The sequence below is a fragment of the Chaetomium fimeti genome, assembly GCF_033439085.1.
Source record: "Chaetomium fimeti strain CBS 168.71 chromosome Unknown B0H64scaffold_4, whole genome shotgun sequence".
Lineage (NCBI taxonomy): Eukaryota > Fungi > Ascomycota > Sordariomycetes > Sordariales > Chaetomiaceae > Chaetomium > Chaetomium fimeti.
Window position 1 is genome coordinate 1,176,890 of NW_026944332.1, and position 25,938 is coordinate 1,202,827.

The 25,938-nt window shown below is 54.1% G+C and overlaps 6 protein-coding genes across 6 annotated transcripts; 4 read left to right on the forward strand and 2 right to left on the reverse strand.

The window, feature by feature from the left end:
- Positions 1 to 8,851: 8,851 nt before the first annotated feature.
- On the forward strand, positions 8,852 to 11,840 carry B0H64DRAFT_340971 (uncharacterized protein). Its single transcript, XM_062801241.1, has 2 exons — positions 8,852 to 9,279; positions 9,383 to 11,840. The coding sequence occupies exons 1-2, from the start codon at positions 9,241 to 9,243 to the stop codon at positions 11,462 to 11,464; spliced, it is 2,121 nt and encodes a 706-aa protein (XP_062658987.1). The 5' UTR covers positions 8,852 to 9,240; the 3' UTR covers positions 11,465 to 11,840.
- Positions 11,841 to 12,264: 424 nt separating this feature from the next.
- Positions 12,265 to 13,447, forward strand: B0H64DRAFT_459748 (kinase-like domain-containing protein; the record flags this gene model as incomplete). The annotated part of the gene is made up of 4 exons (XM_062807451.1): positions 12,265 to 12,422; positions 12,480 to 12,745; positions 12,799 to 13,022; positions 13,103 to 13,447. 4 exons carry the CDS (start codon positions 12,265 to 12,267, stop codon positions 13,445 to 13,447), a joined length of 993 nt encoding a protein of 330 aa, XP_062658988.1.
- A 307-nt stretch (positions 13,448 to 13,754) lies between these two features.
- On the forward strand, positions 13,755 to 14,514 carry B0H64DRAFT_474424 (mediator of RNA polymerase II transcription subunit 10; the record flags this gene model as incomplete). The annotated part of the gene is made up of 3 exons (XM_062808053.1): positions 13,755 to 13,882; positions 13,945 to 14,047; positions 14,133 to 14,514. Exons 1-3 carry the CDS (start codon positions 13,846 to 13,848, stop codon positions 14,512 to 14,514), a joined length of 522 nt encoding a protein of 173 aa, XP_062658989.1. The 5' UTR covers positions 13,755 to 13,845.
- Positions 14,515 to 15,106: 592 nt separating this feature from the next.
- On the reverse strand, positions 15,107 to 20,207 carry B0H64DRAFT_417175 (uncharacterized protein; the record flags this gene model as incomplete). The annotated part of the gene is made up of 4 exons (XM_062805223.1): positions 15,107 to 15,505; positions 15,594 to 16,292; positions 16,476 to 19,861; positions 20,069 to 20,207. 4 exons carry the CDS (start codon positions 20,205 to 20,207, stop codon positions 15,107 to 15,109), a joined length of 4,623 nt encoding a protein of 1,540 aa, XP_062658990.1.
- Positions 20,208 to 20,448: 241 nt separating this feature from the next.
- Positions 20,449 to 21,969, reverse strand: B0H64DRAFT_395421 (ADP-ribosylation factor family-domain-containing protein). The gene is made up of 6 exons (XM_062803769.1): positions 21,711 to 21,969; positions 21,545 to 21,655; positions 21,451 to 21,467; positions 21,252 to 21,397; positions 21,115 to 21,195; positions 20,449 to 21,056 (listed from the first exon to the last, which is right to left on the reverse strand). The coding sequence occupies exons 1-6, from the start codon at positions 21,767 to 21,769 to the stop codon at positions 20,925 to 20,927; spliced, it is 546 nt and encodes a 181-aa protein (XP_062658991.1). The 5' UTR covers positions 21,770 to 21,969; the 3' UTR covers positions 20,449 to 20,924.
- A 1,290-nt stretch (positions 21,970 to 23,259) lies between these two features.
- Positions 23,260 to 25,617, forward strand: B0H64DRAFT_359103 (uncharacterized protein; the record flags this gene model as incomplete). The annotated part of the gene is made up of 3 exons (XM_062801669.1): positions 23,260 to 23,469; positions 23,530 to 23,911; positions 24,008 to 25,617. The coding sequence occupies 3 exons, from the start codon at positions 23,260 to 23,262 to the stop codon at positions 25,516 to 25,518; spliced, it is 2,103 nt and encodes a 700-aa protein (XP_062658992.1). The 3' UTR covers positions 25,519 to 25,617.
- Between the last annotated feature and the right edge of the window lie 321 nt (positions 25,618 to 25,938).

Sequence of the window (25,938 nt, forward strand, 5' to 3'; positions counted from 1 at the left end):
GGCTTGTGTCGTCCTGGTTTGCTTCGCTTGCAGAGGTCGCATTCCGCCAGGACCCCTTCTGCCGTCTGCTTGATTCCTGGGAAGTCGTAGTTCTGTTTGACTTTCGCAATTGTCTTGCCGATTCCCATGTGTCCTCCGAGTCTCGACTCGTGGATCTTTTGAATGAGCTCCTTTTGGTCACCAAGCCTGACGTAGGCCTTGTCGTGGTACCAGAGTCTCGTCCCTTCAAGTCGCAACCCTGCGATCTTGGATTCTGGCTCTTCTTGCCATGCATCGCGCTCGTCGTCCGCGATGACTCCCTGGAAGTCTCGTTCCAGTCGTTGTTCCCTGAAGGTCGCACAGCATTCTACAAACGGTTGCAGAGGCTTGTCTTCGGGATCTTCCGACTGTTGCTGAAGTGCTGCGATCTCGTAGTCTTCAGTCGGTTGGGAAGCGTGCCGTAGCGATCCGTCTGGCTGTAGTTGTAGCAATGGTGGTGAGACTTCAGATGTGTTGTCGTGATGATCTGCTCTTCTGCTCAGGGCATCTGCTCGTGCGTTTTCTGAGCCCTTCTTGTAGTTGATCGTGAAGTTGAATTCGGACATGAATTCTGCCCATCGTATCTGTCGTCCGTTCATCACCTTCGAGGTGGTGAAGTATCGTAAGTTCTTGTGGTCCGTGTACACCTGAATTTCGTGTGTCGTGCCGCTGAGGTATGGTCTCCATTCCTGGAATGCTTCGATGATTGCGAGAAGCTCCTTGTCGTGGATCGGGTAGTTGAGTTTTGGTCCGTCGAGTTTCTTGGAGAAGAACGCAACTGGGTGAAGCTTGCCGTTCTTGTCCCTCTGACCGAGTTGTCCTCCGATCGCGAAGTCCGAAGCATCAGCCTCGACTTCGAATGGCGTGCTTGGATCAGGCAGCATGAGTACCGGATCGGCGATAATCGCGTCGCGGATCCGCTGGAAAGCCTGCTCGTGCTCCTGCTTCCACTGGAATGTGGCATCCTTCTTTGTGAGTTCGTGTAGAGGTCTCGCGATGTCGCCGAAATTCTTGATGAACATCCTGACGAAATTGGCGAATCCGATAAATCCTCTGACCTCTGTGGCGTTCGTCGGTGTTGGCCACGTTCTGACAGCTTCCAATTTCTCGGGTTCGATCTTGACCCACCCTGGGGAGATCTCGTAACCCAGAAATACTGTCTTCTGGACGTGAAACTCGCTCTTGTCCTTGTTGACTGACAGCTTGTGCTCGTGCAGTGCGTCCAGCACCTGCTGCACATGTTCCTTGTGTTCCTCGAGTGTCTTGGAGTAGATGAGAATGTCATCCAGGTAACAGACCGCAAACTTGTCGAGACAATGTCGAATCGCGTGGTCGATGGCGGCTTGAAACGTCGCTGGTGCGTTGGTCAACCCGAACGGCATGACGAGGTACTCGTAGTGCCCGTAGGGTGTCCGAAAAGCCGTCTTCCACTCGTCTCCTTCCTTGATGCGGATGTGGGCGTACGCTGTCGGAAGATCGAGGCGCGTGAAGTACCGTGCTCCTGACAGCTGATCTCGAAGCCGCGAAATCAGTGGCAGCGGGTACCGGTTCTTCACTGTCTCGTTGTTCAACTGTCGGTAGTCCACACACATCCTGAGTTTCCCATCCTTCTTTGGAACGAAAAGGACTGGGTACCCCGCTGGAGATGTCGATGGTCTGATGTGCCCTATCTCGAGGTTCTTTTCGAGATAGCTCCTCAACTCTGCATCTTGCTTCTCGTTGGTGTGGTACACCTTGAAGAACTTCAACTGGGCTCCTTCCTTGAGTCTGATCTCGTGATCCCAAGGTCCGTGGTCTGGCAGCCCTGCAAGATGTTTCGCTGTGAACGCCGGGTGCCCCTTGTAGTCGTCTGGGATCTGCCCCGTCTTCGCGCTCTTCGCCGTACCTTCGTAGTACGCGAACTTGTTGTTCCCAGGCTCGATGCTTGCCGCTTCGAGTTCCCTGACTTCTGTCGCTGCCAGCTCGATGCTTGCTGCTTCGAGCTGATTGACCCACTGCTCGTGTTTGAGCATTCCGTGTTCGTCGACTGAGACGACGGCGATGGTTCGTTCCTCCCGTGTCTGCTTCTTTCGTCGTGTGCCGCTTCTTCCGGATTTCAGAGTGCGTGGTTCTGCACTGGCTGCTTCCTGCGGTGGGCCCGTAGAGGGGGTTCGTTCTGACCCGCTGCTCTCCCGTGGCTCCTGTTCTGCGCGTTCTCCCATCGCGTTGGTCGGATGCTCCCGCTGTTCCCGCGGTCGCAGATGGCCATCTCCCTTCCAACTGATGTCTGGGTCGTAGTCCTTGTGCCATGGGCGTCCGAGGATCATGTCTTTCTCTGGCCCCATGTCCACAATGTCGAATACCACTTGGGTGGTTTTTCCTTCCACCTCGATGTCGAGTGGTTCTGTTTCTCGTCGTACCCATTGCGTGTCGAATGGTCCTTTGACGACGTGTGGTTGCTTCTTGATCCTCCATGGGATTCTGAGTTGATTCACAAATGTGGGCGCAATGAGATCCATCTGCGCTCCTCCATCCACTAACGCGAGGGCTTCGATCTTCCCCCATCGCGCTGTGATCCAGAGCCTGTTGTCTGGCTTGGTGCTTCGTACAGCAGCTACTTCGTGTTCGTCTGCTGGGAGGTCGTTGTAAGGCTTCTGCTTGCGCCAGTTCTTCCTGTACTGCGCAGCCTGTCTCCGTTGTTGTGGAGTTAGAGATTTCCGGGCCCCTCGGAGGGCCCTGAGCCGTTTCCCAAGCTCGCGTAGTACTTCAAGGCGTCCCTGTCCGCACCTTGGCTTGCGGCATCAATCGTCTGGTGTTCTTGGAGCCATTGGGCCGCCCATGTCTCAACTGGGCGTCTCTCGTTCCTTCGGAACGCTCTTGTCCTCTGGTGTGGCTTCCTCTGGGATTGCTGTTCCATGTATCCCCAGATTTTCTCGTCGGCGTGTGATAGGCAGTCTGCACTTCGGCATTCGTCGACTCCTACGCCTGTCATACAGCGTCGGGGCCAGGCTGCCTTGGGCTTGACCCTTAGCCTGCCCTCGTGAGTGCGTTGGGTGTCCCACAACATGCTTGCGGGAGCGTCGCCGCTGTCGTATACCCATCTGATGGGCAGGGGTTGCATTCCCTTTTCTTCTCTTGTGGGCCAGAAACTGTTGCGAAATTTGTCCTGGAAGTGGTACCGACATTCGTGCGCGATGCACTGGAACCAGGGCAGGTAGATGTGACTTTCTTTTCGTGGGTCCACCCGCTCGTGGTCTTCTGGTAACAACTGGAATCCCTCCGTGTTGTTCTCGCCCCGAAAACCCCACCATTCAAGGTCGGAGGTTTGTCGTCCGGCGCGCACGATGTGCTGATGTCGCGTCCAGTATTCTTCCCAGCTCTGCTGTTTTCTTCCTTTCGCCGCATTCTGTTCCTGTGCGTAGTCGAAAAGTTGCTCGGGGTATCGTACTCCGTTTTCGTATCCTTCCGCCTCTTCGGTGGGTCCATCCCACGGTGTGTGGTGCGGAAGTGCCTGGCGGATGTCGTCCTGCAAGGCCTGTGCCTCTCTTAATGTCTTTTCGACGTGATCCCCGGCCCTGTTGTTGGCCTTGGTGATCTCTTGGACTCGTTCTCTGGCGAAATCGAGTTCCGCGCAAAGTTGTCCGTACTGGTCGTTCCTTCTTTGGAGAAGTTGCTCGAGTTCTTCTTTCTCTCTTGACAACTCCTCGATCCTTTGCCGTTGGCTTAGGACCTTCTGTTGCAGAAAAATGAGGTTCGGGCTGACTCCTCCTTCACCCTCGTGGGTTCGCCATTGCCCGTCCTCTTGCTGAACCAGGGTGATGCCCCAGTCCTCAGCGACTTGTCGGATGTGCCGCGGGGGAGCCAGTTCTCCCTCGTCATCCGTTTCGATGAAAGCGTGATGGGCGGTGTCATTTCCCTCCTGGTGGTTGCTGCTCATCAAGTCTTCTTGATCCGAGTCGGTGAGTTCATCGTCCTGCTCGATGACTCGGTCAATGTCGATTTCGAGGTCGTCCTGCGTGTAGCTGGCGGCTGCGACCTCCAGAAACCGGGTTCTTCTTCCGACCGTGTTTTGGTCGATGGTGGCAGCTTCCTTCCCTGGAACCGGTCTCCACTCTTTCTTGCTGCGGCAGTCGCGTTTGAAGTGACCCTTCTTGCCGCAATTGTAGCAAGTGATGCCTGATTTGTCCTTGGCACCATCTCTCTTTCCTGCCCATTGTGCCTGGGCAGCGCTGACGTCCATGGGTCCCGAGTGAGTGCCGTACGACGTGCTCTGGTGCTGGCGTTTCTTTTTGTCGTTGGGTTTGTGGTAGCCTGCGGATCGCTGAGTCTCGCTGCCCTTCTTCTGTTGTTTGCGGGCGAACTGTCGGTCGTCAATCTTGACAGCCATGGCGATGTACTCGTCGAGCGTGTCAGGTCGGCTCTCCTTGTAGAGCTCGTCCTTGACCTCCTCCTTCAGTCCTCCGTAGAACAGGTGCATCAGCCCCTCGTCGTCTATCTCTGCCTTCATGGAGTCTTGTCGGAAAATCGTGGCGTAGGCGGTGGCTGACCTAGTCTGCTTCAGCCGTCCTAGCCGTTCCTGGGCGTGCAACTTCTCGTCCTTGTCGCCGAACACCTTCTGAATCTCACTCTCGAACTCGGAGTAGTTCTCGAAGACCTTTTTGGTGAAGGGTTTGTGGATTGCTCCGCCGAGGAAATCACTCAGTGTTCCCGTGAACCACTTGAGGGCCTTGTCCTTGAGTCGGGTGGCGGCGTATCTGGTCTTGGATTCCTCAGTGGCGAACTGGTGCGAGTTGTGGTCGAGATAGTTCCGCATCTCCGTGATCCAACCTGGCAAGGCTTCCTGGTCGCCCCCGTACTTCTCGGGTTGCTCCAATTTGACCTTCGTCTTGGCCGGGTCCTTGGTGTGGACCTCGGTCGCCGCAAGTCGGGCTGCCAATGCCGCGTTGCTGGCCTTGGTCTTCGCAAGCTCTTCTTCAGTTTCGTCGAGTCGTTCGGTGACTCTCTGAAGCGCGGCCGTGATCTGGCCCGGCGTCGGTTGAGTTGCCATGTCGTTTTACCTTCGAGCCTGAACTGTAACAGATCAAAGGGAGTTAGCAACGTGTGACGAACCTGTCTCTGGACCCGTCCTGTTAGGGTTCAGTATCGGTCGAAGGTATTCTCTCAAGGGTGCGTAGGTTCGGTGCAGCCAAAGGGTGCACAACAAAGACTTGTCTCAACAGTAGGCTCTCGAGCTTGTAGCGAACTGTAGTTGTGAATTGCTAACTGGAGAACTCCCAGAGCTCTCCAGAACGAGTGACTATATACTATCTAATTCCTGGGTGGATATGCCTCCACGAGAGTATATCCTGGGCGGATATACTCGCTATGGTCCATACCGTTCATATCCCTGGATATGCCTTCCTTGGCATCTATCCAGGGTGCTGCATGCCCTGGTTGCAATGATTGGTCCGGGCCGCCTCCTGGGCGTTCCCCTCTGGTCCGCATGCATGCGGCCCAGTCCGTGACACTTTCCCTATAAGATCTATAACGAAGCTTATATTACCTATAGTATAAACCTATCTTACTAGATGTTTAATAATACCCGAAACGATATCTAGCTTAATAGCTATAACTATACTATTAATCTTAGCTAGCTTATTAATATAGATATTAACCCCTATACTAATATTAATGTAGTACTTAACTATATCGCTAAGTACTGCTCTAAGGGGGAGGTTAAAAGTAAGTTATACTAGGAGCTCTCCTATAAGCTCCTATCTAGGCTTTCGAACCGTAATCCGGTAGTATTGTTTACTTTAAAGCTTATAAATAAGCTAATCTCCGAGCGAGACTAGTCGGTATAGGAAATTTATTACCTATTGATATATCTTCCTCTTTAAGAGGGTATTCGGGTAGTTCGGATAGTGGACTATTACCTATATAACCTCCAGTAGGTTACTATAATTCAGCTAGAGAACTAAACAGTTTTAGTACAGTTCTAGTATTAGAAATATCTCAAATAACTCAAGCTATAGGCCGATATTATCTACTTTAACTTCCTATTATATATCGATTGGATATAGGGCCTATAGTTATAGTATCGGATCCGGTATAGGAAACTATAGGTATTAAACTACTTTCTATATTATAGGCCTAACCTATAGGTAGCCGACAATTAGTTTAAGGACTTTTATCAGGTTAAGTTAATACTTAACTATATCTATTGTAACTCTAAAGATTTAAAGATAGTCGATAGCTCTATCTTTAATATATATTGTAAAGTATATAAATATTACCTCGAGATCTACTAATACCCAGATAACTATTATAGGGATATCTTTATCCCGGAGCTAGAGGATATCTTTAAAGATACCCTTAATAAGGAGCTCTAACTTTGAGATTGGGAGGAACTAGCTATTGAGCTACCTAACTACCTAGCTAGGTAGGAGGATATCGATATCCTCGGTAACCGTTCTATCGATATACTATATTTATAGAAGCTTTATGTCGGTTATTACCCTAAACTGGAACCTATTGTAGCAGATTTCTAGAAGTTTAAGAAGGTAGAGTATAGTATAGCTAATATAGAGGTTAAAGATATCTCTGTGAGTGTACCTGATAGTTTTAATATTAAATAGTATATAATATTTAATATATTTAAAGCCTACTATAAAGTCTATCTAGCTAGTAACTATCCGGATCCTATTCTTCTTTAAGTAGATAGTAGAGGTAGTATTGGTAAGTTATATATTATCTACCTTCTATCTACCTAGTTCGACCAGCTTATATAGGCTTATAGTTTCGCTTCGCTAGTCGTTTAGGCTACTCCGACTAGTATAGCTACTAACAATATTGCTGGTAGTATATTGTATTTGCTACTACGGCTACTGGTAAGTAAGAAGGGTGAGATTAATACTCTTAACGCTATAGAGTTTGGAAACTTATAAGCTAAGCTTAAGGACGTTGTCTACTTCGTTATTAATGAGAAATCTATAATTAGCTTCCGGCTTCTAGTATCTATCAGTATTAGGATAGGTAAGATCTAGCCCTAATATTATAATTAGCTATTTAGTAGTTACAGTATAGTCCTAATCGGTGACTTCTTTTAGTTACTATCTATTACCGAGAGGGCTCTATATAGTAATAATGTTATACTAAGTGCGGTTAAGATATCTAGGTGTAATGTATACCGGGTATTTGACTGTACCATTAAGCTTAGAGAGGTGGTTAGATAGTAGGGTGAAGTATAGGCTAGCTTTAGGGATATATTGGATAATTTATATTATAATAATCTAACTATTTAGTAGTAGAGATTGTTGTTAAGCTAGGTATAGACGGTATTGTCCCTTAAGAAGGTTAAGTTATTTAATAATACCCTCTATATCTACCTATAGAATAGCTAAATTAATAACTATAATCTTACCTATCTTAAAGGTCTGAACCTACCCTATTACTAAGCTATTACTAATAATATTAGCCTAAAGGCTAGTAAAGTTAAGGCTATAGATATTAGCAATTTATATAAGAAGATACTATTAGTATTTAGTACCCGGGTTATACTAATAGAGAATATTTGGATTAATAAAGGTCTTATTAATAGATCTATTAGTATAATCTATAACTTTGTATAGTAGACTGGTACCGACCCTAATATACTACCTCCTTTTATTGTATTGATTAAGTTTGATTAGTATATCGGCCCTCCCTATTTCAATAACCCCGAGCTCGCCGGCATTATATCTATCTTCTGTAGTAAGAGGGACTTCCTTAGGGGTAATAGCAACTATACTTATATATAGTTCCCTCTAACGATTATATATACTATTATAGTATATAAATTATAGGGTGTAATATTTAACAAAGCTATACTGGATATATCCAATAAAGACTTTATAGCTAGGCTTATATACGTTACTATTAGCTACGTTAAGACTATCTAGAACGTTATATTTAACAGTATATTTAACTTATAGGCTCTATATATCTAAGCCAACGTTAACTATACGGTATACACTAAAGATATTACCTATCATCTTCTATAGTTAGTTATACCAGAGTAGGTAGAGGTTTATACTTAATAGTAGGATATCTACAATATATAGATATTTATTATTTATATAGTTTAGTATATACAAATCGGACCTCTCCCCTCTATAGATAACTGTCAGCCAGTGCCTAGTGAAGGTATACCGCGATGCTACTGTATATCGCCGACGACCAAGCCCGAGCTATAGAGACAAACCAAGCCATCAAGCTCAGGGCTACAGGCGACTATAAGCTAGTAAGCTGACGGCCAAAGGCCGTCGGCTTGCCTAGCGCAGTAGGTCGACGGCCCTGGGCGATGGCTGGTCGTCGTTTAATGGCGGTGTGGCGAGGGCGGGTCGTCGGCTCTGTTGGGTTGTTGTGTAGAAGTATGCAGTGGCGACAGTGGGTATCGCCAAGCTTCGCTTCACACTTACTGGGGCAGGCCGTGGGCGTGGGTGGTACAGTCAGGTATTTTAATTTTTTTAAAGGAAGACAACGAACTCCTGGTCACGTCACTCGGCCGAGAGAGTATGTTTGAACTCCCCCTCACCTCGGCCGGCAGAGTTGACGGGTTCAAGCGCCGCGAGTGCTTAAGTTGGAAAGAGCCGAGATGCAACAAGAGGATCCGGCGGTCCAGTTGTCTGGGTCGTTACGTTGTTGTGTGTGGTTTCCTCGACCAGGATGCTGACCCCGAGGAACCGAGGGACCAAAACGTCATTACACAGTATGATGTTACTGAACGCGCCAGGAAACCCAAACCCTGATGCGCGTTCAACCTCGTTGGCCGGTGATCGAGGGGAGAAGTGCACTGTGTAAAATTGTATGCTCCTTCCTCGCAAGCTAAATTGGGGCTGGTTGCTATAACTACAAGCAAAACGGATGCCCAACTCAGCCGATTGAATTTGTCGATTTATCGAGACTCGATTCAAGAAACTGAACGGAAACATCGAAGCCGAATCATTAAAGATAGCTCCGTGCGAAAACCACACACACCGTGTTTATGTACCGTGTTGCACACGCCAAAATCGGCAAGGATTTGTTTACTTTCCGACAAGGGCGAACGAATCAAACCTCACCCCACCCTGTAATCTTCCACACATTTCATGTCGCGCTCGGATTGACTGACGCTCTCCAGTTGCATTCCAATTCTCTCAATGCTTTCCTCTTCTTCGAGCCCTTCGACGTTCTTGATTGCAAACGTCAATAACTAATCTGATTGCAAAAACGACCTTGACAACAATGGCTCGCCGTTCCGCGCGCTTGGCCAGCCTGACCAAGGTAAACAAACCACCATCCTCGACCCTCCGAGATAATCAAGCTAGCGGCAGTCCGCGTCGATTCTTTTGCTGGAGTGCGCTGACTGACACCTCGCGACGAACAGGCACCTAAACAGGCCCCCGACACCCCCGCTCTCTCTTCCGTTGCCGAGCACGATGAGAAGCCGGCACACAACAAGAAGTCGAAACACGACGAGAAGTCGACACACAACGAGGAGTCGACACATGTCGAGAAATCGGCGGACATCATCCCCGAGACGGCCCACAATGCCCCCAATCCCGTTGCGTCATCTCCAGCACGAGGACCCAAAACCCCTCGCGCTTCGTCGCCCATCAAGCCGCCGATGTCAGAAATGCACCCGAGCAGAGTCCACCATACCATGGCTCCGCCATCAAGCGGCCTCCGGCTCGGGTTCACGGACATTAAACCCAAAGCTGATCGCGACGATGGCTTGCCCGGTGTAGCCCAGACTACACCTTCTCGTGTTACGGTACCCTCGTCTTCATTCACATTTCGTGTCGGGCGCGAAACGCCCAACGCCGAGACGAGGTTGGGACCCGACGCTCAGCGCATGATGGATGAACTACGCGGAGAGGCCGCCAAGATTCGAGAGGACCTGAGGGCAAAACGTGAAGCTGAGAAAGAGGAGGAGGAGAACGGCGGCGGACGCAAGATTGCGCAGGCGAAGGGAAAGGCCAGCCGATTTAGCGCCGCGCACATGGCCCAATTCAAGAAGATGGATTCGATCGCGAACCACCCGTCAGCCTTTAGGGGCCACCCTGGCCACACGACCCCGCTGAAGGCAGGTGTCAAGCGCAGTCAGTCCAGGGCGAACCTCGACGATTCGGAAACGCCGAACTCAAGACACCATACCCCAGCTTCCAGCATCGTAAAACCGGCGCCAGCAGCCGATGTTGACCAGCCGGTGGCGACCGCGAAGCGCGCCCGACAGAATTTGGATGAAGACGCGTCAAGCAAGCGTCCCGTCTCGCGTGACGGCAGCTCGATCCCGGCACCCAAGTCGGCCGGATTGGGTATCCCCCGGTCAAAGTCAACCCTCGCCTCTTTAATGACCCCGACCAAGTCGTCCTTGTCCAGGGCGACTAGCGTTAAGACACCCGGCCAGAGCTCGCTTTTCAGGTCACCATCGAAAGCCAAGGTCAGCGGGATCCCTCGGTCCGCCACAACAAATAACCTTCCCACAGCCAACTTGGCTACCGATAAGGAGGCCGACGCCAGCGAGTCCAGGACACCTCAAACCCGGTTTGATAGAGTCAAGGCGATGCTCCGTGGTGCAAAGGCGAGTGCGTCCAAGAACAAGAGCACTCTTCCCCTACCTTCGGCTTTTGCTTCCAAAACCCCCGCTCCGACTCGCCTGCCAAAACAGCTCCCTGTGGCACCAATGACCACGCCCGGCCGCAAGCTCACCAAGCGCGTTGCCTTTACGCCAGACACTGAGCGAGCCGCGCTGATGCAGAACTCCCCTTCTCCCGTCAAATGTAGCATTCTCAAAGGCAAGAAAGAGCTCCCACAAGAGGTGCACTATCCGTCCCTCGAAGGCGTCTTGGCCGAGAGTGCGGAGAGCGCGGAGGGTACCGTGACGTATCCGGATATCTCAGCGCGGCGTCCCCTCCCAGAACCTCCGGTGAAGAATCCCAAAGCGGCCTCTGTGGAGGCGCCGGTTCCCGGCGAGTTCACCTTCCGTAGCGACCACACCATCAGCTTCGGCAGCGCCACCAAGTCGTTCGGCTCTTCGCCCGGCCAGGCCAGCGTCCGGGCGGTTCGCCCCTCGATCCTACCGACAGAGACCATGCCCGGAAGCTTCCCGACCTCGGCCTCCAGCTCGAGCGTCAACAAGGAGAACGAGGCGCCGCGGAGCGTCTTCAAGGCCCTCCCCCACGGCATGACGACCAAGAAGCGGCACCGGGTCAGCACCGACGAGGAAGAGGCCGAACAGGAGGCGGCTGAGCGAGCGGCCAAGAAGCGCAAGCAGGAGAAGGTTCCCGAAGGCGATGCGCTGCTCGCACCGCGCCTGGTTGCCGCCGCCAGTGCCAAGCGCACCCTGAGCAGCCCGCGGAAGCTCCCCGTCCCGGGCTCCGCGCCTGGTACGCCGAGCCCGATGAAGCGGAAGGGCATCAGCCTCAGCCGCTTGAACATGCTCGCGCGCCCGAAGACGCGGAAGTAGAGGGGATGTACCTCGGTGCTGTACAATATTTCGGCCTAGCTATGCATTGTTGTTGCGGCGTACGGAAAGATATATGTCTGGATGTTGTGGGTGGTACCACAGCCCAGTAGCTTGGACAGATCGTTCTGCACAAGTTCTCGATCATGACTGGCGTTGGTTGGCTGGGGCGGTGTTTGGTTGTTTTTGTATGGTTTTAGCTCATAAAAGTTTTGTGTCCTCTCAGAAGGGGCCAGAAATGGTAGCTTTGAGGACAATAAGCCGCCCCCTTCGAACAACAACGAAGACAAGAAGCGCTTGTTGTTCCGGGAGGGCCGCGAAGCATGAATCTTGACCCGTTGAGTCACGTGTTGAAGGCGTTTTCTGAGAATTAACACGGCAGCGAACGAGTACGCGCTTTGTTTTTACTATTCCCTTTCCCAACTCCCGTTTCCCATCTATACTGAGGTGTGATCCTAACATCGCCTTGTGACACAAGTGTGCCAAACGCCGCTGTCGTTGGTCGCGAATGGGTACGAGGCTATTGCGAAGCTCCTGCTCGGCGCAGACGACAAGATCGATACCGCTGTGAAGGATAACGCTGGTGGACGCCGCTGTGGTGCTCGCCTCATGTCGAAAACAGGATGAGGGATTGCCGCTCGTTTGCCATGGCATCCCCCGTAGTAACACTGTCTGCGCGTCTGCGCTCACGACCGACCTTGGTTTATCAGCTCTCCTCTCTCTCCCTTCTTTTGACCAACCTTTACCCTCCGTCACGTTGTTTCCCTCGTGCTCCCATACGAAGCCGAATCTCATCCATCGGCATGTCTTCGACCGCGACTCCCCCTTCAACAGGGCCCTACCAACAGTCCCTTCCCAAAGGAACAGAACTCACGGCCGCCTCTGGGAGATCCTACATGATTAATGAGATTATTTACGAGCGGTCGAGGGGACCCCTACTCTGTTGCTTGTACCGCGCGGGGTAAGTTCAGTCGGATTGAGTATAACATAGTTTATTTTGACTCATGCTCTACGTCAGCCACGAAGGAAAAGAGTATATACTCAAGGACATCCTGCCAGGCGACTTCCAGTATAATCTGGATCTGCAGAAACTCGTCAGCTCGGCCCATATCCGAACGCTTATCGACAGCATCCCCGATCGCCGTATGCTCGTATTCCCGTTCATTCAGTATGACCTACAGACGATCAACACAGCAGCAATACCTCCCTCTACCAAGAAGATGATATTGAGGGACGCTCTCGCAGGTTTATCTGACCTGCACGATAAGAACATCTACCATACAGGTCAGTCACCCACCTAGATAACATCAATATTTGGTCGCTGACATCTCCGATAGATATTAAACCCTCCAATATCATGATGGACACGTTCAAGCAGAGCAACGGGACTATCGGGTTTAGGAATGTACAGATCACAGATCTGGAGGAGGCTTTTCTTATACCTCCCAAGTCTCGAGGTCTCGGAAAGCGCCTTTCTGGGAACCCGTTCTGGAGGAGCCCCGAAGCCTGGGCAAGAGGAGCACAGCATACCCCCGCCGACATCTTCTCATTCGGCATCGTCGTAAGCTCTAGAACCCTGTCCCTCTCCTAGCCCTTATTACTAGATACCAAGATACTAACGAATTTCCAACCTTGGTCTAGGCTATATATGTCTGGTTAGATAGAATGATCCTTTACTCGGACGAGGCAAACGAAGCTGAGGACCCGTCGGATATGATCCTCAGGCGCCACGTATCTTACTTTATCAATGATGTCGACGACTTCAACGGTTTCATCGATTACCATGGAGGAGAGGAAGACCCCTTTGTCAACCGATTTGGAGGGCTTCTCATGTCGTTCAACGCCGAAGACAAGAGAGAACCCTGGACTGCGTGGCAACCGGTGGACCCGCAATTCAAGGACCTTATTTGCAAGATGACCTACCTCGATCCTCGAAGGCGGATCACTGCCAGGGAGGCACTCCAGCACCCTTGGTTCAATGAATAAGGGCGTCGCCAAGGCGCATGATTCCATTGCTGTCGTTGGCCGGGGGCTTGTTTGGGAGAACTCTGTTCTAATAGTGCATGTTCCGTTATTGACCTGTCTTTCTTGAAATTACATATAATCACCATCTCTGATAAGTCTGTCTGGGTTCCATTTTGGGTGGAAAGTGGGTTAAAAAGACGAAGACCCTCTGGTGTTTGGTCAGCACAGTGGTAACTTACAAGGCTGCTGAGGGAGCTCCGTCACCTTGAAAGCTGGGGCCAATCACATGGCGGCTTGTTTTCCTTTGACCAGGGTCATGCTGCAGCCTTGCCCATCCGCAACTCCTCCAAGCTTCCACCTCCATTCCTCCGCCATCACGAACCTGCGTATCGCAACCACAACCGCGCACAACCACGACAATGGCGCCCATAAATCCCGACTTGCAAAACGTCCAAGGTCCGTCATTTACGCTTGCGTCCCCCAACAAACCACCAACTAACTAACCCGCGCGTGCGTAGAGGACATTAAGAATGTAATCCAAGACCTGTTCCAGGTTCTCGTCCAAGTATCCAACTACGACGCCGCCGGCCGCCCGACCCGCGACGTGCTCGCCCAAGACATGTACGCACGCACAGTCAATCCCCCCCCCCATTTCAGTCCCCAACCTCAACCCCCCAAAAACAAAACCTAACCACGCCAACCACAGCCAAACCCTCGACGCCACCCTCCGCACCCTGCACACCAACGCGCAATCCCTCCCCACGCCGACCGCCGACAAGCCCATCCCCGAACCGCTGATCCAGTACGTCGAGAACGGCCGCAACCCGGACATCTACACGCGCGAGTTCGCCGAGCTGGTGCGCCGCATGAACCAGCTGGCGCGCGGCAAGATGCACGCCTTCCGCGACTTCCGCGACGTGCTGGCGCGCGAGATGGGCGGGGCGCTCCCCGAGTTGAGGGGGGATGTGGACGGGGTGGTGGCGGCGACGGGGGGGCCGACGGAAGGCTCCACGGCGGAGAGGACGGAGGGAGGAGGAGGGGCGGAAGGGGGGGGTAGTGGGGGCCCGGCGGGGCAGGGGCCGGTGTAGGAGGTGGGATGAGGAATGGGGGAGGTGGGGATGGTGATGCTTGTGGGAAAGGTATAACTCGGGGGTTGGTTGGTTGATTGGGTTTGCTTACTGATTGGTGTTCGGGGATGGGGTATGGCACTGGGCTCGGGCATGGCTGGCGTTTGGGAGTTAGGATACAGGACAGGTACAAAGCTATCGGTTTGCCGGCGAGGAAGGCGCTGGTATAAAGCCCCATCGAGCTGGCAACGCACCACGAAATACGGGCATGCACACGCCTGGCTCGCTGGGAGACACAAAAGGTCAACGCCACGATGCCATCTAGTTCTACATATGTTGACGAACACACGTTTATGCAAACACCAAAGGCAGATTACCAGAGCATCAATTCTCGATTAACGCCACCATGCTATGCTGCAGGCAGGTCTGCAATCCATGACCGCCATCTAACAAGGAGCCTCCCACGCCAGAAAACAACCGGCACCCTGTCCCAATGCACCCCTTATCTGCTAGCGCCGTACAAGCGCCCAAATGATGATGACATCAAGCCAACAACAGCACCCCACATGACCACCAATCACCCCTCTCATCTATTATTCGCCACCCTCTAACGTTACTCCGACAGCGCCCGCAGCGCCTGCGTCAGCGGCACGATCCTCAAGCTCCGTGCCCTCTTCAACGGACTCGGCGTCGGCCCCGCACCACCACCACCACCACCCGAAACCCCACCACCGCTCACGCCCTGGGGACTGGCGTGCATCACCGTCGGGCTATTCCCGTCCCGCCACTTCCGGAACACGCTCTTGAGGTCGCGCGGGATGCCCTCGAGCACGACGGTCGAGATGGGCACGAAGGGGCGGTCCTCCATGCCGGCGGCGAGGATGGCGTACTCCTGCGCAAAGTCGAGGGCGTTGCGGAAGGCGGCGTACTGGTGCTGCGAGCGGGCGCCGACGATGATGTACATCTCGAAGAAGGCGTCGAGCACGTAGATGTTGGAGGGGAGGAGGTCGGTCTGGGAGAAGGGGGAGAGCTCGGCGATCTGTTTTGGTCGTCGTGTTAGTATCTTGTGAGGGGATGGTGAAGTAAGGGGAAAGACAAACCTGGTGCTTGTCGGCTGCGCTGGCGCAAAACAGCCGGCTGCAGTACTTGTCGTAGTTGGGCTTCAGCCGCCAGTGGTCGGCCGAGCTGGGCCGCGTGCCGCCGCCAAAGATTTGCCAGAAGCTATCGGGCTCGTTGCCCTCTTCCACCTCGAGAAGCTCGCCCATCAGCGCGAGGTCCATACCCACGAGCCGGGCGCAACCCAGTTCCTCGACGTCGCTGCCCTTGCCCTTCCAGAGGTAGCACTTCCCCTGTTGGGCGATGAGGTAGGGGAAACCGGAGCAGAGGCTCAGTGGAGAGAAGTCGACCTCGTCGAACGCGACTTGGCTTAGGTAGCGCCGGCCGCAGAGCATGTTGGGCGCGAGGGAGTCGTACTTGTTGCTCGACCCGCGGCGGACAATGACGATCCCGCCGAGCGCCTGTAAGAACTCGGATGTCTCCTTGCCCTGGGTGAGCTTGACCAGTTTTCCGCCATAGGCCCTCGCTTCTCGTGCCGCAAAAAGGTGAGCGTCGTCAACCTGTGACTCGGGCACCTCATCGCCGGCCCAGAAATAGACCTCGGTCGTTTTCCTTCCTGTGCTATCGACATAGTTGTGCGGGCAAAGGTACATCTCGCGCTCGAACAAGACCCGTTCGTGGTGCGATGGCACCGGCATCTTCTTGCCCTCGGCCGTGATCTGGATAAGTTGAGCCCGCTGGGTCTGAATCTTGGCGGTTGACACTGGCCGCCTCAGGAGGATGTCGGCTGCGTCGGCAGTGTATTTGCGCCTCGGGCGCTCGGGTCCGAAAAATTCGTGGATGAGATCTGATGCCTCCGCAGCCTGTTTCCCTGGTGACCGCGTAGGGGAGTGAATGCGGGGAGCAGGCGCTGGGGGAGAGATTACGGCAGGAGGTGCAGGGAGCGGTCTTGCAGTTTTAGGAGGTAAGGGTGGCGGTAGTTCAGCCTCTGCGGGCTTCTGGGCGGTCGGCCTCGGTGCTACTGCTGCTTGCGTCAGGCCTAGGCCAATGCCACCAAACGGGGCCGCGCCGTTCTTGATCGGAAGCGCGGGCTTCAGTTCACCTTGCTCGTTTCCCGCGTGCTTCCCGATGGAGGGTGATTCAAGGCCGGGAAAGCGGTCCTTTACCGGGGAGGACGACCTCGATCTGAAGGAGTCAGAACGATCCCTGACCAAAGACAGCGGCCTCCCAGTCATAGACTCGGAGCGATCCCTCACCAGAGACTTGGGCCTTGCCGTGATAGATTCGGCGCGGTCCCGGACTAGAGACATGGGTCTAGCCGTGATAGAGTCGGAGCGGCCTTTGACCGGCGAAGATGACCTCGATTTCACAGGTTCAGGCATTGGGCTCGGCTGACCCTCTTCATCTAGGAACCTCGACATCCTCTTCATGTCGAGCTTCTTTGGCGACGATGGCTGCGAAGCGACCTCGCCGCTGGCTTCAGCAGGCTTGGGTGATTGCTGGTTCAGCGCCGTCAGGGCTGCCACCTGCTCATGAACCTTGGTGGGTGAACGAGGACGCGTCTTGATCGGGCTAGATCCAACCAAGTCGATGGGCTGGCCGACTGGTTTCGGGTCCTCCTCCCTGGACATGCGCCCGGATGAGTCGACGAGAGAGATGACCTCGCCCGCAAGCTTTGTCCTGTCCTGCATCAGAGACTTTCTACGCTCCATCAACGAGGGGGCCCCGGGAATCGTAGGCGTGAATTTCTCAGGTTTAGGGGAAATAACAGGCTTCCCTGGTTTCGGGGAGGCCACCGCTTGCTCCAAAGCGGGAGAGGGGATAGGACTTTCTGACTTGGGCGACGGGAACGACATCGTCTTCTTCGGCTCGGGGGGTGAGAAAATAGGCTTCTTCTCCGGCTCAGAAGCCGCCCGGACCAACGTCTCCTTCGGCTCATCGGCCGCTGTAGCGACAGACGTTGGAGCCTTCCGCCTAGGACCACGGGCTCGGTTCTTCGTCATGTGCGTTAGTTGAGGGCCGGGGCCGGCGGGTTCGGTTGTTGCTGATGTTCCAGGACCGTCCGACTTCCCGGAAGCTGGTGGGGGCCCCCTGGCCAGGAGGCCGGCCAACGCAGGGTTGAACCGGTCTGCTAAGCCTCCGACCTTCCCTCCGACGCGGCTCGCGGCATCGGTTGACCTCTGTAGAGTCGTCGGGGCAACCGGATTCACCGTCGCCTCCTTGGCGGGCTCGGGAGATAGACTCGAAGCAGGTTCGGATCCCAAGCTAGAGATATCATGCCTGGAACGCGTAGAGGCATGGCTAGACCGGTTCGATCCGGTAAGTGAAGGGCTCTGCATGGGGAAGTCCGGCGTGGTCGGGGTTTGCTTAGAGAACGTCCCCGTCCGCTGCAACACCAGCTTCTTTGCGATGCCCTCGGGAACGGAGTTATCGCTGGCAGTGCTCGGTTCCCTAGCGATACCCCGGCCTTCGTCCTGCGCCTTCTTGAAGTCATCCTTCTTCTTTAGGATCGCCTCCTTGAACTCATCCTTGTGTTCCGTCTTCTTGGGCCCACCAGTCAAAGCCAACCCCGCCTTCCCGCGCAAGATGTTATCTTTCAGCTCATCCGGTGCCACGTAGTTCTGTGTTTTGGTCCTCCGTAGGCTCCCAACAACGTTCTTCAACTCTTCAGCAGAGTCCCCTGATTTGGGTTCAGGTGGAGGAGCTCGGGGCTTGAGGTTGGCGCGGAAATCCTTCTTGGACGGAATGTCGGGTTTTGCCTTGGCCGCGGCTGGGAGTTCTCCCTGGCCCTCACTCGGACCGTCCGTCGTCGGGGATGCTTTCCGAAGGCTTCCGCGCAACCCGGAAATTACTGGCTTGTCGTCGGCTGTCGAGATAGGGGGGACGACTGGAAAGCCGCCCAGAGCGCTTGGCTTGAGGCTTGCGCCCATGGGAGTGGACCTCATAAGCCCACCAGTCTTCACCTCGGGCTTCTTTGGCAAGGAGGCACCACGAGCGGGATCCGGGGTAGCTTTTTGAGCCTTTGCTTTGTTCAACTCGACCATCCAAGCCGGCTGTGCCGGCGCGGGGGCTGCCGGCTTTGCCTTGGGTGACTCGGGCTTGTTCAGTGCAGCATCGAGCCAGCTAGAGCTCTTTGTGGGGCTCCACCTTCGGGAATCCATCGTCTTGGAGGGGCTTACGGGAGGACTACTTGTTTCCTCCTCGTCGTTCACTTTTGACTCCATTGGCGTAGTCGGCCGAGCAGGGGTAGCCTGTTCTTCTGGCTCAGGTTCCTTTTCATCACCCGAGCCGAGCGCAGGGGTAGGCACCAGCATGCTTTTTGGGCGCCCACCCGACTTCGGGGTGGTGGGACGCTGCGTGTTGTCCACATTGCTTGCGCTGGACCGAACGGAATCCGATCGCTGGAAGCTGGCGGGTGAGTTAACGCTCCATCGTTTAACGCTATCCGAGCGCTTCATCATGGCGCTTTGCACAAAACCACCCATCCCTTTGGTAGGGGAGCGCGGTCTTGTGGGCGACGTCCGGCCCGGTGGCGAGGTTATGGACTGGCGATTAGCCGTGGCTGTGTCCGCGTCATCTGCGGTTTCGCCAGTTGGCGGATCCAGGCGTTGGAAGCCGGCCATGGGAATCGGAGAGCCAAGTTTGGCGGGCAGGTCGGTGGGGGTCACTGGTCGGGCAGCTGAGCTCTCTTTGGGTGGCTCTGGCGTCGACTCTTGCGACATGCCGGGAAGTTGGGTGCGCATGGAGGGCATGTCCACTGTGTCCTCGTCCTCCACCTGGGCTTTCCTGAAAGCCCCCGATCCCCGGCCCGGGTCAGCGGTTTGGCGGAACCACGACGGGTCCCTGCCTGCTAGGGACTGGGCGATTTGGTCCCGGGACATGGTCTGTTCGGCTGGTTCGGCGCTGTTAGGAACGTTCCGGGCGGCATTCTCGGCAGCGACCATGGAGAGAGGTCGGCTTTTCGGGCGATCGGAGGCTTGCGAGGTCGGTCGCCTCTGCCACGAGAGCGGTGATCGCGCGGACGGCATGCCGATCGACGGCGAGCCCAAGGCCATGCTAGTCCGTTTGATATCCGAGTCGAATGGGGAGTCGTTCTCTTTTGTCGGGGAGCTCGATTGCTCGACTGCGCTATTATTCATGACATCGGAAGATGGTTCGAGGGCGCGTTGCCTAGGGCTCCCGGAGCTCTCCTGACCTGGTGACTCCAGAGTTGTGTCGCCGGAAGCAGACGGAAGGATGCCAACGCGATGTGCTGTTGGGGGCGGAGTATTTGCGGGTGATGACTTTTGCGGTGAAATCGATCTTGCGCGCTCTACAGAAGCAGACTGTTAGTGTTTTGGACCAAAAAAAAAACAGACACAGTGCAGCCCAAGCAGGTAAGCAGATCCGGTAAGCAGTTGGTTTGAGCTCTCGTGGGTCTCCCAGTGCGCAGTTGCGGGAAGGCACGCGGGCACCGATCCGATGCGATGTTTTGAACGGAAAGGCGGAGCTGAAAAAGTGGCAGCGGAGTTGGGCGTACCTGCGCGCCGGGCCTGGCGTTCTTTCTTTTCCTGCAAGATCTTTTCCTCGAGCTCGCGCGACCGAGCCTCATCTTCCTCTTCTCGTCTCTCCTTCAGCAGCTCGACCGAGCGCAAAAAGTCGGAAACCTCGTCAGACATGGCTGTTTCCGAGGCGACGTCTTCGGCATGACACACAACGGGAGTATGCAGTATTAATTGGGGGGGCACGGGGGCACGAACGGAAGGAGGTGTCGGGGGGATCCTCGGAGGACGGGTTGGATGTCAACATTCAAAACCCGAATCCTAGAAAGACTGGAAGCAAGCTGAACAGGCAGATTCCCGGAGGGGCAGTTTGATGTGCCCAGCCGGACCGGCGACGGGGCACCCACAGGGCTCAGACGGGACGGGACTGGGGGCTTGGCGTTGGCTCCAGTGCTCAGCCCCAACGACGCCCGCTGATAGGCTGGGCTGGGTCCTGTCTCGCAGGAGAGCCCTGCGTTGCTCTCCCGACGCTCTGGCCAAGTGCCCTCCCTCGCACCGGCATTGTTCAAAGCACTGCAACATCAGACAATCTACCCAATGTTTCAGGATATTTCTGGACCAGAATCTGTGTCACTCTGGGCGGGATCTGTTCTCGCACGTAAGCAATGGAACCTTCCCAACCCATCCTCGCTCCCAACTGACAAAATGTTGGATTTGTTGGATTTGCTTTGCCACAAACCTCTCCAGACCCACTTCACCGTTTGTTTACATTGATTGCCCCAGTAACAAAGGGGGAACTGGGAGTATCCGAAATTATTTGCAGGGGGCCGGATATTGCCAACTTTTCTGATGCCGAGAGAGGAAAAGATGAGGCGAGGATACCCGTGAAGTCTATCAGTATAGAAAGAGACGGGCCTTGGCATCCTCAACAACCCAGGCCAACCCTTCCTTGAGGTTCTCGCCGGTCATGGCACTGCACCGGAGAATGTTCCATTTATGCGTCCGGATTTCGTCGAGCCGTAAAGCCTGAATTGAAATGTCAGTGCACATCAGACTAGACCGGAGGTCGAGAGTCGAGACCAACTTTCAACAACTCGTCGCCACTCATGCACCCCGTGACGTCGGTCTTGTTGGCAAACACGAGCAGACTTGCCCCTGAAAGACGCTTTTCTATCCGTCAGCAATCCGCACCCCCGACTTGGTAACAACAGAGACTCTTACCTCCTCCTGAAGCAGGCCGTGCAACTCCTCTCTGCAGTCCTCAATGCGCAACCTGTCGGTAGCATCGACAACCCAAATTAGGGCATCCGTCTTCTCAAAGTAATTGCGCCAGTATGAGCGGAGTGTCTTTTGACCGCCGACGTCCCCTAGATAACGAATCAGTGCCGGAAACAGAGAGCGGAGTAGAGACTGCGCTGACAGATGTTGAGCTTATACCTGGCGTTGGGAGAGATTAGCACGTGTAACCCCCAGTAGTCAGCCTCTGGCGAGCAACTCGGGAGATGCGAGCATACCCGTCGTAATCAATCGTCTTGATGATGAAGCCGAGGGTAGGGCTGACCGTGTTGACATCCTCGCCCATTATCTTTTTGACAATCGTTGTTTTTCCCGCATTGTCGAGGCCGCTGCATCAAGATTAGCGATGGCATGACTGAGTGGACAAAGTTGTGTGCATCATACAGCATCAAGATGCGCAACTCCTTGTCCTTGAGCCTCGCTTTGCGCAGAATGGAGAGCATCTTTTGCTTCGCTGCGGGGTCACAGTAACGAGTGGGCTAAATGGGACAACTTCTCGAATAATCAAGGTAGTTACCACAGTCGTAAAACATTTGGGATCAAACTATCATTCAAAAAATATCCAGACATACACATCCATGGATACCCTGCACTCGCAGCATACTCTTGGTTATGCTATCGGTTAGAGGAAATGCATCGTGAGATTGGTGCCTGGTTCACACAAGCCAATCAATTTGTGGAGAATAAAGAAGCACCGTTGAACGCAAACGAAAGGGGTTCCCACGTGACATATAGTTGGCAACATCGCTCATCGCCTGCCTAACATCCAACCTCATTTTCCAAGCACAAATATCCCTCCATAAATGACAATAGTCATTCGTTCTATGAAAGTGGTGTTAGTTCAATACTTGGATCCCATTTCCCCCTATGAATAACTGTGGACGCCTTGAAGTCAACCCACACTTGCCCAGGACGCGCTCTGTACATCCAAACTACCAGCCCAATAACATGTAAATTACAACTTTGATTGCCTACTATCTATTTAAGCTCTAAACATTGCGACTAATCCATATTTTTTGCCATGAAGGTCGTTTAGCCCAGGTCATCGGGCTTTTACAGGTAATTCGCAGGTGGCTTTAGATAGGTACCTACCTAGAAATCAGGATTGCCCCCCCTCGAAGTGTCGGTAGGACTAGCAGAAAGGTGATAAGAATTCAATAATTAACGAATGCACTTGCAATGCACTGACATTCCGTCATTATTGCCATTTAAGTGGCCCTTCCATGCTCCCTGCAGCCACTCAGTGCGGCCGCTCGGTGAGTGATGTGCTCAGTGTCCTTGATTAACTTCTTCCTAGCCTAACTGCCCTGGGTATTTCGATGACGACCTCACTCACCGCACCTTCCCGATTTCAAGTTCTAGGTGCCGAGGTATCCATGGATGGCTGAGCCGCTAGGGCCTCCCCCTGATGTCAGGTTGGTATACTGTGCTCTAAGTACCACTCGGCCTTGGGGCCTGAATCACCTAAACCACCCACAACACCTAACGCTTTCATCATTCATCTACCTACGGAAAATCGACAGACTTTTCCATCATTCCGTCTCAACCTTCACTTTTCCGTACATTTCTGCGCACTTTGGATCTTTTTGATCCGCCTTTGATCGAGCACAGTTTACCATCTGGTAAGAAAGAACTCCTTCCCTCGATTAATTCTTCGTCTTTCCCGCCACGTTTCTCGGCATTTCCAAACAATCGTGGGAATCAACCGGGCATTCTCGCGTCGACAGAAATCGCGTTTTCCGCCACGGGATCCAGGATTTGCTCTCCAATATTCCAAACCTCGTAAAGGGATTGAAAATCGGTACTGTTTACCACTGCCATCACGTAAGTCCATCCCTCCTCGCTGCAGAGTTGTCGCAAAATATGGATAGATCGTAGATGCTCACCGACTGAACCAGTTGCGTCATCCGCAGCTTAGTTTGTCTACGACAGTATGAACACCACCAAGCCGAACGCGGGTTTGAGCCCCGTGGAGGCACAAGACCTCGACTCACCGGATCTCGAGAACGCGTTCCTCGCAGCTATCGGCTTTGGGAATGCTTCAAAGACCGCGACTATAAAGCCAAAGGCCACATCAGGGCTACAGCGTCCCGCTCATCAAGATAACCACGGCGCAAACATCGACCACTCATCCGGAAGCAACGTCGAGCCGCAGAATTCGTCCATCGCCGCGTCTCAAGACCCGCAGTCCCATAACGTCAAGGTGGCCCGAACACAGCGAGCACGACCCAACAACCAGCCTGGACTCACCAACACCTACTGGGATGCCCAGCGTATCGCAAAGGGCATCGTTGATCCATCGGCTTATCCTCAAGCCGAGGCACGGACAGCCTGGCCCACGGCGGCCCAGTGGCCCGACCAAATCACGACTAATCCCGAGTCATGGGGCCAGCCTGACGAATCCAAGCCGACTTATCGTCCACCAACTCGCCAGCCACTATTGCCAGCTAACCCCAATCCTAGGTACAGAAGGCCAGAGGCACGAGGCTACAGCCACCCTGTTAAATCGCCCTCGCTTCACAGCGCAACAAATATCAGTGATATGGGCCGTCAACCTAGGGGTAGCCAGCGGGGACGCAGCCGGGGTGGAGGTGGTCCCTGGAGGGGAAAGGAGCGGACGACTGAGAGGGATATCAGCAACCAGCGTAGGGGTGGCCAGCGAGGCCGTAGCCGGGGCGGAGGTGGTCCCTGGCGTGGAGGTGGTCCCCAGGGGGGGGACGCACCGACTGCTGAGAGGGAAAAAGATGCGATACCTCCTCCGCAACTCGAGGAAATGAACGTCGACCTGCGTGATTACCGACTGCCACGACCAAATATGAACTATGCCGGATCGACATACAGCCTCCCGTCTTTGGGGTCCGGATTCAACGTGAGCGACACCGGCGTTGGCACACAGGATGAGGACGTTAGAAACACCATCGGCCTGCTGCCTAGGATCTACGCGTCAGCAAACTCGTGGACCATGTACGGCGTCCGGACCAAAAGTGGCCGAAACGAGGATGAGACCTTTTCGGAATTGGCCTATCTGAGGTTGTTTGTTGACGCTTGGCTAGAGGGAGTCCGTCACAACCCGGTAGTAACCTTCGACCAAGGCGACCAGGTTCACTGGAGGTGTGACATCGACACAGTCACAGGGCGCCTCTTAGAACCCATCAGCCATCCTGATTCAGTTGTTGGCATAAGACCGAAGAATCCGCAGGAGGAGTGGCGGCGCCAAATTTGGAGCACGACCCTCTCGATCAAAAAGTTCAACCAGCAAAGGAACGAGCGCTCTGGTAGAGACAGACGTCGTAACTACCCTAAGTTACCGGACTACGAGGGTCCGTCGGCATTCAACGAGGACTTGGCCGTCGTAATCGACGAGCCGGTGATCGAGAGGCGCGAATTCCACCGGTTTGTTCCACGGATTCCCTCTTTCCTGCGTCCGGCCGAGAAGTATGACATGGAGGCGGTTCGGGCCATCTACAACTGGGAGGTGGAACACGGCCTCCAAGCTCTCGACTCGCACCATCTCAGAGTCGACGAGTTTGAGAAGATCCTCAGCACCACGCAGCAACTCGGCATGCCATTCCTCGTTGCCGTCCGCGGTTCAGCCAGAAACCTGGGCTTGACCGGCTGCAACACCTCATTCTCGGTGTTTAAGCAGATCCCCTTCACTGAGGAGGAAAGGCGTGGCGAAATCCTCGGCTTCGCCTTTCTGTCGGTTTGGCAGCCCGGCCTCGGAGGCAGCGGCCTCGGTAGCAGCAGAGCTACCGCCAGAATCAACGTCTTCGTCCATCCCGACTACAGGCGCAATAAAATCGGGTTCTCGCTCCTCGACATGCTGCTGACGACCGTCTCGGACTGCTTCTCGTCCGAGACCGCATACGACTTTGTCGACCCCGACAACAGTCGCGTGTACAAGAAGGGCCGCAGCCGCAAGCGACAACATTTCAAACTGTACCTGAGCTATCGCGTCAGGCACAAGCGTGGCAACGACAAGCTCGGGGAGGAGCAGAAGGCGAACGACGACGACGAGCTGGCCTGGGTCAAGAAACTGGCCGAGGACCACCTCAACTTTACCGAGCTCCAGCGTTTCGAGGCGGTTCATCGCTCGCCCAAGGGCCGGCATGAGCCGGTTTGCTGGCTGGATGAGGTCGTCTTTGAGCACACTTGTGGTTTCGACCCGGCTACTGTTGATGCGGACTACTAACTGTCCGTTGACGGGTGTCAACACTGGCTTTGGCATGTTGTGAAGTGGAGGGTGGCCTGGCGACGGCATTTGACGCGTTGTTGCTGTCGGGCGCACGGGTATCATATCCGGACGGAGGTTAATACGATCTGGATCAAAATTGTGTTTACTGTTTGGCGTTTTGTTTTCTTTTCCCTTTTCATGTCTGGCAGAGCTCGGCGTTCTTGTGGTAGGGACAATGTCACGGTCGGATCTAGGGCCATCGGTTTCGTTTGGGATGGAGGATAGTGTGTGGGCCGCGCTGGACCGACGCACCCAGCCTTCCGGGCGGTGTCGCGATACGTGTCCGCCGGTCTGCGCTCCTGCCTCGGTCCTCGTTAGTTAATTGATGACTGGAGCTAGGAAAGGGATACCCAGTTCATGTTCGCATAGTTTAATCGT